General features: G+C 34.4%; 2 protein-coding genes across 4 annotated transcripts in view; one reads left to right on the top strand and one right to left on the bottom strand.

Annotated features, from left to right (window-relative positions):
• Nucleotides 1-214: 214 nt before the first annotated feature.
• LOC109068350 (ubiquitin-conjugating enzyme E2 variant 3-like) lies at nt 215-12,981 on the top strand. Its single transcript, XM_042752998.1, is given in 12 exon segments — nt 215-783; nt 924-1,008; nt 1,225-1,290; nt 1,400-1,563; nt 6,161-6,302; nt 6,398-6,486; nt 6,583-6,688; nt 7,771-7,941; nt 8,117-8,290; nt 9,404-9,491; nt 9,607-9,730; nt 12,188-12,981. Coding segments are annotated over 12 exon segments (1,419 nt in total). The 5' UTR covers nt 215-738; the 3' UTR covers nt 12,353-12,981.
• LOC109068349 (USP6 N-terminal-like protein) overlaps nt 12,089-13,961 on the bottom strand; it is a 21,027-nt gene continuing 19,154 nt past the window's right edge. For 2 of the 3 annotated variants that reach the window (XM_042752995.1, XM_042752997.1), the window contains exon 15: nt 12,089-13,878. The gene's annotated coding sequence lies outside the window, so the exon portion shown is untranslated. The remainder of the gene's footprint in view (nt 13,879-13,961) is intronic. The other variant, XM_042752996.1, reaches the window with a different exon arrangement.

Genomic DNA, 13,961 nt, shown 5'->3' with positions numbered 1-13,961 from the left:
TCTCCTTATATTACACTTTTTTTTATTCTTTCTGGTTGACTGTTTGACAACATCATTCCACCGTTTTATTCTTTTTTTGCTATCCATTTTTTAAAATACATGTTATGTCATAAATAAAAATACGGTTTCTTTAAAAGTCTCTTTTCTTTTACCTATAATAAGCTTTTTTCTGTTTAATTAAAATTATAAAAAAAATGAAATAATAAATTTGCTAAACATTAAACATGAAGTGTGTGTGTGTGTGTGTGTGTGTTTATGTTAGTGAAAGTGACAGTGGAAATAAAATATGTGCGGTTTGTTAAATTCGATATAATATTTTGTTTCCAATAACGTGGCAAACTACTTAAAACGAAAATCGGTTCCTAACCCCGGACCAATTTTCTGGCAACCAACATTTAAATGTTTCTTGTCAGTATGGTTTCTTTTCATATCTGGTAAAAAAAAAAAAAAAAAAAACAGATTTGAAAATACTACTAACTTTATTTGTATGATAACATTTAAAAAAATGTGTATTCAAAATACCAACCCTAAAATATTTGCAGTGCATTTTCACCTTTTATGTTCATCTCAGTTGTCTTTCAATGTACGTCATCGCTGTGTTGTATTGGTCTGACGTCACTCCTTTCGTAACAGTCAGCTGGAAAGAGTTTGCGCAAGTTTCACTTTATTGCCCGGTTGAGATTGAGCCGCTCCTGCTTTCCTCGGTTTCACCGTACTTTTGGTTTTAATTAAACAGAGATGATGGATTTAAACTCGGAATCCGTGAAGAAAGTTCTCTCTAAGGTGAGTAACTCATAATCTGAAATAGTAATGAATTAATGCTGATGATAGACACTGGTTAGACCTGTCTTAAAAATCACGTTTACTGCCCAGCCCTTAAATATGGATTCTTTTCTCTAACATGTTCCTTGTTTTCTCACCAGTATAAATTTCGTGATGTTGCTGTCGAAGAGCTACAGAAAGTGTCTCGCCTTCATCCTGATATGAAATTAATATCTGGAACATACAGTAAGTCACTGATGATGATCAAAAGATATGAAACTACATTCATCTGGTGTAGTTATAGAGAGTTTAATTCCGTGTAGTGTCATTACATTTTATATTAAAATTACTGCATAACATATATTACAGTATATTAGCATATAATATTATATAATGAGTTTTATATATCAGATTATTGTATGCATCATTTGTGATTGAGTCATTTCTGAAACCTGTTTACAGCGTCTAGTGACAGTTTACAGAAGGATCTGCTCAAACTGGTTGGAAACATCCCAGTTAGATATCAAGGTGAGACTCTAGGCATCTCTGGATCATTTGAAGCAGGAATGTGCTGGAAATACAGTACTGTAATTGCTCAGAAGACCCTTGATTGATTTTTACGGTAATGTATTCACAGGGCGCTCCTATAACCTGCCCATCCTGCTGTGGCTCTTGGATTCGTTTCCTTTCACGCCTCCCGTCTGCTTCCTGAGACCCACGTCCAGCATGGTGATACGGGAGGGTAAACACGTGGACTCGAAGGGCAGAATACACCTGCCGGGCCTGCACACCTGGGACCATGTGAGAGAACCTCAAACCGTTCTTGACTGAAATTATTTACAGTATATGCAAAATAGTTTAGATTCAGTTAATTTATTATCTGATTCCTAAACATTGTTTTTAAACATTTTACATTTAATTTATTATAAATTTATAATTTATAAAAAAAATATTTATAGATATTTTAATATTTAAAAAAATATCTTTCTATGGTCCACAAGACTGCATTTATTTGATTAAAAATACAGTAAAAACATCAACATTTTAAATATTATTATTATAATAAAAACATTTTCTATTTTAATATATGAAGAGTTTATTTGCAAAAACAGATAAATCCTTTTTTTTAATGTTCAAAAATCATGTTGTTTATTATGTTGTCATGTTTTTATTTTATTTTTATTTTTTTTTTGTGTTAGTTAGCTGTATTTTTTAACCTAATCAAAATAACCCAACTGCAGGTTGAGATTAATTGGAATGCACAATGAAAAAACATGATTTTTGGAAATTGTTAAAAACTGAGTTATCCGTTTTTGCTAATGGACTCTTCATATTTAGGGCCTGAGAAACCAATGGTGTGAGGACCCAATTGGAATTGCACGTTAGAAACATATTCAAACATGCTAGCAACCCTTACTAAGTGCTAAAACATGCTATTAATACCATGAAACAGGAAGTTGTTGTAACCCATACATACAATGCCCAATCTGCCCCAAACTGCACACGTTTTATATGAGTCCTGGTCTTAAAGGGTTAGTTCACCCAAAAATGAAAATTAGGCCGTAAATTGCTCACCCTCAAGGCATCCTAGGTGTACAGTCAGGTCCATAAATATTGGGACATCGACACAATTCTAATCTTTTTGGCGCTATACACCACCACAATGGATTTGAAATGAAACGAACAAGATGTGCTTTAACTGCAGACTTTCAGCTTTAAGTTGAGGGTATTTACATCCAAATTCAGGTGAACGGTGTAGGAATTACAACAGTTTGTATATGTGCCTCCCACTTTTTAAGGGACCAAAAGTAATGGGACAATTGGCTCCTCAGCTGTTCCAATGCCAGGTGTGTGTTATTCCCTCATTATCCCATTTACAAGGAGCAGGTAAAAGGTCCAGAGTTCATTTCAAATGTGCTATTTGCATTTGGAATCTGTTGCTGTCAACTCTCAATATGAGATCCAAAGAGCTGTCACTATCAGTGAAGCAAGCCATCATTAGGCTGAAAAAACAAAACAAACCTATCAGAGAGATAGCAAAAACATTAGGTGTGGCCAAATCAACTGTTTGGAACATTCTTAAAAAGAAAGAACGCACCGGTGAGCTCAGCAACACCAAAAGACCCGGAAGACCACGGAAAACAACTGTGGTGGATGACCGAAGAATTCTTTCCCTGGTGAAGAAAACACCCTTCACAACAGTTGGCCAGATCAAGAACACTCTCCAGGAGGTAGGTGTATGTGTGTCAAAGTCAACAATCAGGAGAAGACTTCACCAGAGTGAATACAGAGGGTTCACCACAAGATGTAAACCACTGGTGAGCCTCAAAAACAGGAAGGCCAGATTAGAGTTTGCCAAACAACATCTAAAAAAGCCTTCAGAGTTCTGGAACAACATCCTATGGACAGATGAGACAAAGATCAACTTGTACCAGAGTGATGGAAAGAGAAGAGTATGGAGAAGGAAAGGAACTGCTCATGATCCAAAGCATACCACCTCATCAGTGAAGCATGGTGGTGGTAGTGTCATGGCGTGGGCATGTATGGCTGCCAATGGAACTGGTTCTCTTGTATTTATTGATGATGTGACTGCTGACAAAAGCAGCAGGATGAATTCTGAAGTGTTTCAAGCAATATTATCTGCTCATATTCAGCCAAATGCTTCAGAACTCATTGGACGGCGCTTCACAGTGCAGATGGACAATGACCCGAAGCATACTGCGAAAGCAACCAAAGAGTTTTTTAAGGGAAAGAAGTGGAATGTTATGCAATGGCCAAGTCAATCACCTGACCTGAATCCGATCGAGCATGCATTTCATTTGCTGAAGACAAAACTGAAGGGAAAATGCCCCAAGAACAAGCAGGAACTGAAGACAGTTGCATTAGAGGCCTGGCAGAGCATCACCAGGGATGAAACCCAGCGTCTGGTGATGTCTATGCGTTCCAGACTTCAGGCTGTAATTGACTGCAAAGGATTTGCAACCAAGTATTAAAAAGTGAAAGTTTGATTTATGATTGTTAATCTGTCCTACTTACTTTTGGTCCCTTAAAAAGTGGGAGGCACATATACAAACTGTTGTAATTCCTACACCCTTCACCTGATTTGGATGTAAATACCCTCAAATTAAAGCTGAAAGTCTGCAGTCAAAGCACATCTTGTTTGTTTCATTTCAAATCCATTGTGGTGGTGTATAGAGCCAAAAAGATTAGAATTGTGTCAATGTCCCAATATTTATGGACCTGACTGTATATGACTTTCTTCTTTCAGACGAATCCAGTCAGAGTTATATTAAAATTGTATTTTATATTCTTAGATGTTTTTTGGTGGTAGTCAGGGTGTCGCAGTGCATCAGTCCAAAAGAAGTGAAATAAAGTGCATCCATTCATAATGAAAAGAGTCTCACACGGCTCCGGCGGGTGAACAAAGTCCTCCTGCAGTGAATCGATGTGTTTTTGTAAGAAAAATATCCATATTCAAAATGTAGTAATCACTTGAATCTAGCTTGTGCTCACTGTTGTAAACCAAGCAGCTCTGGGAGGATGACGTATGAAGTCAGCGTTGGCTGTTGAGTCTTGTGAAAACCAATGTTTGTTAAAAGGAGCAAAGGAAGCAAAGTTTCTTTACTTTAGCAAAGGAAAACCAGTCTCCTCTTGGCTTAGATCAAAATTCTCCAACATTCTTCTTTACAAATCCTCATTTTGTACGTCTAATTAGTGACCGTTGTTTTATTTGGATCTCTCCTCTGCACTTCCATGTGCATCACTTCTGAGCAGCGCATGCGCGAAGCCGACCTCAAACGTCATCCTCACGGAGCTGCTTCGTGTACAACTGTTGGTGCAAGCTAGATTAAAGTGATTATTACGTTTTAAATATTGATATTTTTCTTACAAAAACGCATCGATTCACTACAGGAGGACTTTGTTCACCCCCCGGAGCTGTGTGAGACACTTTTTATTATGGATGGATGCACTTTATTTAACTTCTTTTGGACTGAAGCAATGCAACACCCGCTGACTGTAATAGAGCTTGGAAGATCAAGGACAATTTTAATATAACTCAGACTCGATTCGTCTGAAAGAAGAAAGTCATATACACCTTGGATGCCTTGAGGGTGAGTAATTTATGGCTTAATTTTCATTTTTTGGGTGAACTAACCCTTTAACATATTTTAAGGCCATTATTCAGTTATAATCATAGCTCCACCTGCTGGCAACAGGAAATTACGTGTTTTACACTAACTTGCATGCAATGTCTGATCTGCCCCTAACTTCACATGTTTGGTAAGAGTCCTGGCCTAAAAACATTTACATGCCAATATTCAGTTATAATTTATAGCGCCACCTGTTGGCAGCAGGAAATGTCATGTTTTACACCAACTCAAACATATCATGTTCAATCTGCCCCAGAATTAACATGTTTGATAAACGTCCTGGTCTATAGACATCTACATGCCAACATTCAGTTGCCAGCAGGAAGTTTGGCACATACTGCATAAATGACTTTGACATGATCCTCTAATTTTTATCACTTTAAATATTGCCCACCGTTAGCTGTTTTCCTAAAGCCACCGGGTGCGAGGGCCCTTTCATCGCTGCTTGGAGCTTTAATTTAAAATATAATTTGTTTATGTGATGGCAAATCTGAACTTTCAGCATCATTACTTCAGTCTTCAGCGTCACATGATCCTTCAGAAATCATTCTAATATACTGATTTGCTGCTCAATTGTTATCAGTTATTACTGGTAATTAATAATTAATTAATAATGATTAATAGTTCTTATTGTTAAAATGAAAACCAGTTTTTGCAGCTTAATATTTTTGTGGAAACAAAAAAATGAATAGAAAGTTCAAAAGAACAGCATTTATTTGAAATAAAAATCTTTTGTAACATTATGAATGCCTTTACTGTCACTTTTTATCGATTTAATGTGAATGCAATTATTAATTTTCTTAATTTTTTTTATTAATTTCCCCCAAAATTTTGTATGATTTCCACAAAAATATTAAGTAGCAAAAACATTTTTAAACATTAATAATACTATAAATCTTTGTAAATAATTGAACACCAATAATAACTGATAACAAGCAATAAATCAGTATATTAGAATGATTTCTGAAGATCATGTGACGCTGAAGACTGAAGTAATGCTGCTGAAAATACAGCTTTGATCACAGGAATAAATGACATAGAAAACAGTTACTTTAAATATAACAATATTTAAAATATTACTGTATTTACTGCATTTTTTATCAAATAAATGCAGCCTTGTTGAGCAAAACCATTAAAAATATTAATTATTGCACACTTGTGACCTGTAGTGTATAAATAATAAAAATAGTGTGTATATATAATTAAAATTATTTATAAATATTAGTAAAAAAAAAATGTTGTTGTAGCCGAAGTCATCTGTGAACGGGCTTCTGGCAGAGATGATAGCTAAGTTTGAGGAGGAAGCTCCACTGAGCACCAAATCTGCAGCACAGGGCGACGATCCCAACAATCTGCTGACCTATGTGTCAAATCTCAGCCTTCACGAAGGTTTGTCTGGAGTGGACATGAAAATATGCAGCTGCACATGTAGAGTACTGCTTTTATGTAGTCGAATCATAATTGATCTGCAGTTGCTCTTATAGGTGGAAATCGGCTTGATCAGGAGGTTAAGGTCTCTGTGATTGGTGGAGGAGATTTAGGAATCGCTGCTGTGTTGAGTATTATGGCAAAAGTAACTACATATCTGTCTTTTGTTTGCCAGAAATAGCTTATGGCTGCGTAGCTGCATTTTTCTGACCAAGCTGTGTTGTCAAACTTTCCATCATAGGGCTGTGTTGACAAACTGGTTTTGATTGACATGCCTGAGACTTCAACCAAAGGTGGCACAATGGATTTGGAGATTTTCAGTTTGCCGAAGGTCGAGGTCTCAAAAGGTGCTTTTTTGAGATCAAAAATATTTTCCATTTTAATATGTAAACAGTTCAAGCAGTTTTAAGCAAAGTTTACTTTTGAATTATAAAATCTTAATTAGTAAAATCAAGGGTGAATCTCACAATATATGTCCACGTCTGGGTCATATTTCACAACCAAAATCATACAGCATTATATTTTGATTAAGAAGATTTTTTTTTTTTTTTGCATTATGATAGTCATTTTCATGACACTTAGACACATTTTCAAATTCCCATTAGTGGTATTTTAGCATTATTTATATACTGTTATATATATATATATTTAATACTGTTAGTTAGCTTTTATTTTTATATTTTTACTTTTTTATTTTAATTTTAGTTTTAGTAATTCTTGTTTTATGCTTTGTCAGTTGTTTTTAAATATTAAGATTAAAATTGTACAAAATTATATTTAGATTTTGTTTTATTTTTATTTTAGTTTTTAAAGTTTTTAATGTAATATTTCAATTTTATTTAAATTTGTCTTTATTTTAAATACAGAGAACTATATAAAAAGTTTGTAATGTTTATTTTTTTAAAGGATTACAAAAAATATTTATTATTATTATTTATTATAAGTTTATTATTTTTCTTTTCTATTCATTTTATTTTAAGTTTTTTTATTATTAAATTAAAATTTTAGGAATTTTTAGTTTTGTAAGTTTTTATAGACATGTAAAAAACACTAGTAAAAATGACAAAACACCCAGTTCACCCAAAAATTAATGACAAAACAAATAAATAAGGTATACAATGTTTTTATTAATTTTTAGTTTACATTTTTTTAGTTTTAGTTATTTTAGAACTTCAACTTAAATTAAAGGAAATTAAGACGTCTTGCCTTAACAGCGAGATGCTTTTTAAAAATAGTTTATTGCATTTCAGTTAATAATTTTAAAGCAAAAGAAATTGCAATTTTACATTTAAATAGTTTTTGTTAATGATCATAATCCCAGGTGAAGATACAGATGTCACAGCAAAGTCTTTACATACATGTATAGCTCTTACTCCACCTCTCATACACAGCAGCTGGTGACGGAGTGTGTTTCTTCTTCATGTCACAGACCTGTCCGCCTCGGCGGGCTCTAAGGTGGTGGTGATCACAGCCAATGCCTGGAGCGATGAGCAGTCATATCTGAGTGTAGTTCAGACTAATGTGGACATGTGCTGTGTTATCATATATAGTATTTTTAAGATCAGTTTTATTTAAATGCTGCTCATCGCCTCTCAACCAGGTTCACAAACACAGAAATTCAAAATCATCCCTATTTATTTTCTTTATTAAAACTTCTATTCTTACAGAGAATGTTTCACAATTTAATAAGCAATTACTAAAATCTAAAATCTAACAGACAGCAAAGTCTTGCTTTGTAGACCGTGTATGTGACCTCTTGACCTTTCTGTCCACAGTGGACATTATGACACATGTTGCCTGGAGACAGAGTCATCTTCTGCCCCCTCAGGTGATCGGTGTGGGCTGTAATCTGGACTCGGAGAGACTGTCTCACATCATCAACATTTCACTGGTGGCGAATAGCACAGGCAAGCAGGCCTGGGTCATCGGAGAACTGTCCGAGAACAAGGGTGAGTCGATCACAAGCACATTCAAATATTTTAACAAACACGGTTTCTGCTGGTGTCTTAAAAACTCTTAATTTGCCCTTGCAAAAATTAAAGTCTTAAGAAAGTAGCAGAACGTCTTAAATCTATAAACTCATGCATTTAATGTTACATGCAATGCAAAACAATGAATATCTTCTTCAGTTTTGTTTTCCAATACAAAAACAACACAAAACCAGTCATAAGGGACAATTTTATTTAAATCGAGATGTATACATCATCTGAAAGTTGAATAAATAAGCTTTCCATTGATGTGTGGTTTGTTAGGAGGACAATATTTGGCAGAGACACAACTATTTGAAACTCTGGAATCTGAGGGTGTAAAAAAAATCTAAATACTTAGAAAATCACCTATAAAGTTGTCCAAATGAATTCTTAACAATGCATATTACTAATCAAAAATTAGGTTTTAATATATTTACTGTAGGAAATTTACAAAATATCTTCATGGAACATGATCTTTACTTAATATCCTAATGATTTTTGGGATAAAAGAAAAATCGATCATTTTGACCCATACGGTGTTTTTTTGGCTATTGCTAAAATTATACCCCAGCGACTTAAGACTGGTTTTGTGCTCCAGGGTCACATATATTAAAACATTCTTAAATCAAGATAAATGTATTTGAGATGCAAACTGAACATATAAATATTTTTAACCAAATTAGTTCATGTTTAAGACATTTTCTGAGTTCAGATATTTGTCCTTTTTACATCATAAAATCACTTCATTTTGATCAATTTCCCAGAAAACAAGATGACTTATGTCATCTTTGCAGAAGGTACAGTAAAAGTATGGTGGGAAGTTGTATTTTCAAACTTTTAAGTGTTACAACAAGTCCATGGATATTTCTTAATTGGTCTTAAAAAGGTCTTAAAGTCTTAAATTGACCTTCATAAAATGTACATAAACCCTAAAAGAGGATTTGTGGAAATGGAAACTGGACAGTTATTCTATATAAACAGTTGTTAAATTGCATCATGGTCATATTAACACCTCAAGTGTGAATTAATGTTCTGAGGTCAGAGTCTGGTTTTAAATAATAAATGTAATGGCTCTCTCTGGTTGTGTATCAGTGGCATTGTGGGGTAATATGGGGCCAGGAACTGACCAGCTACAAGCGTTAACTCCAGTGTCCAACTCCACCAAACCATTAATGGACAGGTATGGGTTTAAATGATCAGCATGCTGATATTTTTCATATAGTTTCAAAGAATGAATTGTTAATTTGAGGTTTGTTACTGTATTATGAATTGTGAACTGTTTGATATGTTCTCAGGGCGTTAGAGATGCTCAAAGGCAGAGGTCAGAGGTCATGGTCAGTCGGGTTGTCCATTGCTGACATTATTCACAGCATTGTAACGGACAAAAAGAAGATACACTCTGTCACAACACTGGCTGAGGTAACTTACTTACCTTATAGAATATGTATTCAGTAAGTATGTGTGTGTAAGCTGTGCATGTGTGTTAGAGGAGTGGTTCTCAGCCAAAGGAACACAGGATGAATTAAAATTATTTTACATTAGAAAGAGCACGTAAATTCACTTAGAATAAAATAAAAAGTCAAGATGTAAACTGAAAATTTCTTTGTATAAACAAACAACATTGCAACATGTAAATGTTGTTGTTGCTTTATTAAAGAACATACAGTTCTTGAAATTTCTGGAATCACAAAATGAATAAGTAATCGAATATATTCTGTTAATAATAATAATAAAAACTTAGAAGTGAAAATTTCCATTATTGCTGAAGTGAAAAATGAAACCATGATCTTGAACAGGGGTCGGCAACCTTTTCTGCATGACGTGCCATTTTTGATTTTTCTGGTTAACCACTGTGCCAACACCCCCCACCCCCCTATTTTTTAATGCATTATGTATTATTAAAAAAAAAAAAAAAAACAATAAGCCTATTTAATTTCCATGCAAATAGTTTCTGAAGATTTTTTATAAATTGTTTTTTAAACCTTTCAAAAGTTTCTTGAATAGCAGATATACAGTGTGACCGTACTGAACAGCACTGTATGTGTGTGTGTGACAAGGCCAATGCATTAAAACATTTCAGTTTAATCGCAGTTCTATATTAATGCGCTGTTTAATTGATGCGCGCACACACACACATACACACAGGTCTGAGATGCGATGTGCAAAAAGTAACATTCAGAAGCTCATAAACTTGTTGTCAGCGCTGCCACGCGACTTTTAGTAATTGATACTGAATCGCTACATTATATTTCTCTTCAAGGGAGTGGGGGGGTGTGTGTGGAATCTCTGTTTTTTAAGTAACTAAACTCAGCTTCACTGTTTGTAGAAAGAGACAGACGCAGACAATTTACACATCTCTCTCTCTCTTTCTTTCTCTCTCTCTCTTTTTCTTTCTTTCTCTTTCTCTCTTTCTTTTCTCTTTCTCTCTATCTCTCTCTCTCAAAATGGCCATATTTGAGGAAAAAAAAATTTGAGTAGTTTGCGTCACTGGATATAGCTGTCGGTCATTTAACATTTCTATCGTAAACATATCGTTAAAATTTGACTAATATTAAATTATTTGCAGCTTCATCTTACCTCGCTCTCTTTAAAGCAGCACTATCTATGTAACTTGTTCTGTGTTCAGAATTTGCTAATTTTTATAATGAGCGAGTACATCATGATTTCATCTTCCCAAACCGTGTTTTGTCTTATCCTGAATCACTACGGTACACTTATAATAAGTGCTTATATTTGGACTATTGTAGCCTGGTCGGGTCGTCACTGCTGCGGAGTAAGTCCATGACATCACCCGTAGACTCCTGAAGAGAGTTTTTGAAGCTCAAAGTGCCATCTTGGCAGCGCGTCACTCCCGGATAATAAAAAATGGGCAAAAAGGCGGGAGCTGGTTGCTGAAGCCACGCCCACCTAGCTCGACGGCAGTGTCAGCAGCGGCAATCCACCTGTCACTTAAGTGGCCACGCCCTTAATTATGCAGAACTTTAAGGTTATTGTTATGTTATTCAGGCATTATACCAAAAAAACACTGGGTGACACCCAAACTACATTGACTTTTTTTATTTATTTATTTTTTATACATTTCTGTCATAATATTACTTATCACAAAATAACCACCAACTATGGAACCTTGAGATTCAGACATTTTAAATGAAATTTTTTATATCTTGTCAAGATTATAGAAGGTTTTGACATATAAAAATTATTTGTTTGATTACGTCTTTAATTGATTTTTCTGAACATTTCTGCCATATGTACATAAACTGACAGTCACCACTGAGAAGCTACTACTAAATATTGTAGAAACATAATTTTCTGTAAAGTTGCTTTGCAACGATTTGTATCGTAAAAAGCGCTATACAAATAAACTTGAATTGAATTAAAATAGTATAGTAAATTTTCTAATATGACACTTGACACCAACCCACTAGAGGGAGGAGCCTGCTATAAGATTTATATTATCATTTCTATTGTAACACAATGTCCGATATTAAAAAGGTTTTCATAGGATGAATTTTGAGTGTTTAAACTTTGAAATGATGATTAATAAAATATTTGATCGGTAGAAAAGGCAGTAAAACAGAGTAGACAGTTAAGGAGTTAAAGCATTAAAATTCAACTAACATTTGTAAAGATTTTGATATTTTATGTCTAGATTGTCTCATTTATGCAAATCCAAATTTTGTAAATGCAAACCTTTTATATCAACTATTAGTATAGGAGCCACTGACACATACTTGAACATATCCTCACAGAAACACAATAAAGAGGCTGTGAAAATAAAACACTTTTTGTATTTTAATTCATGTCTGATAATTTTGAGATTGTCTAAATGCAATCCTCTGTTTTCTGCAACATGTGTGCATTTCCTTCTTTCAGGGTTGGGGTGGAATCGGTTCCAAAGTGTTCCTCAGCTTGCCTTGCATCCTCGGGGTAAACGGCTCTACCCGATTACCAGGAGTGGCTCTGGGTTCAGAGGATGAAATGAAGCTGAGGGAGAGTGTGGCGTGTCAGGTCAACCTCTTCATGCAGCTGAGATTGTAACTCAGGTACTGGATGAAACAGCATCGCTTCTACAAACGGTGCATTTTCTCTGCAAGCTCTGTTACAATCGCAGCTTTAAGACGCTGTCAATTTCTCACGGAATGTAAAGATGCACTTTAGTCCTTCCTGCAGTACTTGCTTATCTTATATTCTCACAGCAGCCACTGGGAAGTGACAGTCCTCCATCTGACAGCAATAGCACTGAAGATTTTATCTAGGCTTCATGTGAAGCATTATGCATATTATTATTGCACTTTTTTACAATACAAACTATGTATATGCAATCCTGTTTGTCATATGACTTTTAAGTGGTTACCTGTGAGTATAATGCAACAATGGTGCCTTTATGAAAGTGAAATTATGGTAGAAAGGTAAAACGAATGGCTTCAAGTGCTTGTTAAATGCTGTTACCAATCAGGCAGATCTGTGATGAAGGTTTGCTTGTTTTAAATCAATTAAAGGGCATGGGTTCCTAATGTGCTTTTATGCAAGTGAATGTATATTTATAAAGAAATATTTGACCCTGGCGTTATATTTTATCACGTTGTGCTTGTGCCATATTCCTTTGAATGTGACATTAGAATTGACAACAGCAATAATGTAAATATTAAAATAAACACTCCACTTTATGTATTGTCTCATTGTTGCAACAAGGAAAACACAACTTTTAGCTGTTAATCAAATAAGTCAAATGAACATGGAGTTCAAAAAGTTCAAACATTAAACTGGGTTTAAAAGTTTCAACACAAACTGAACGTCAAGACCATTTAACCTGAGAAGCGTAATATAAATGCAATTAAATATAAGCTCTCAATACAAACATCAAAGTGCAAATCAAACCTGTTCTATTTACAATTACACAACAAAGCTATACAATGACCTTGAATATACAGTTTCTTCATTTAAACATTCAGTGTGGTGGCTGTATTTCCCAGTATATAATTTTTAACCAAGCTGTGCTTCATTATCTCCCACAAGATGGCACAAGAGGGCAGTACACAACACTAAGGTTTACAGTTGAAGGAATTTCCTTTTTGAGCAAATCAGAGACCACCGAAAAATGCCCTTTCAGTGTAATCAGGGAACGTTTGTCAGTGTGGTAAGATCCTTGTTTACATTTCCACAACATCTTCATATTTAATGTGCATCATTAGATGCATTTTCATAAACCAACGTTTAAAAAAAAAAAAAAAACTGTTGCACCAAGATATAAAACCAACCAATAAAACATAAGACAAAGAAATAACAACTGATCTAAATGCGGGGACATAATATCTCCCATAAAACAACAGAAACAAACAAAATAATGGTGACTGTCACATATACCGTGGTGTCTAAACAGATCAGATGTAATTTCAAACCACATGACGAGTCCCTGGAAGACTGGTTGCTCAACTAGATAAATGGTTATTCTGATAACTGCTACAACTATAGATGCTTCACTTTAGAAAAGGGGATTCCAGTACATACAATTTTCATGGCACACTGATAAAACACATTCTAGCATTCTGTGTAGATCTGTCATTCATATATATATATATATATATATATATATATATATATATATATATATATATATATATATATATAATATAATATATATATATAT

The sequence above is a fragment of the Cyprinus carpio genome, chromosome B25 (genome assembly GCF_018340385.1).
Source record: "Cyprinus carpio isolate SPL01 chromosome B25, ASM1834038v1, whole genome shotgun sequence".
Classification (NCBI taxonomy): domain Eukaryota; kingdom Metazoa; phylum Chordata; class Actinopteri; order Cypriniformes; family Cyprinidae; genus Cyprinus; species Cyprinus carpio.
This window is presented reverse-complemented; position numbering and strand designations above follow the sequence as displayed.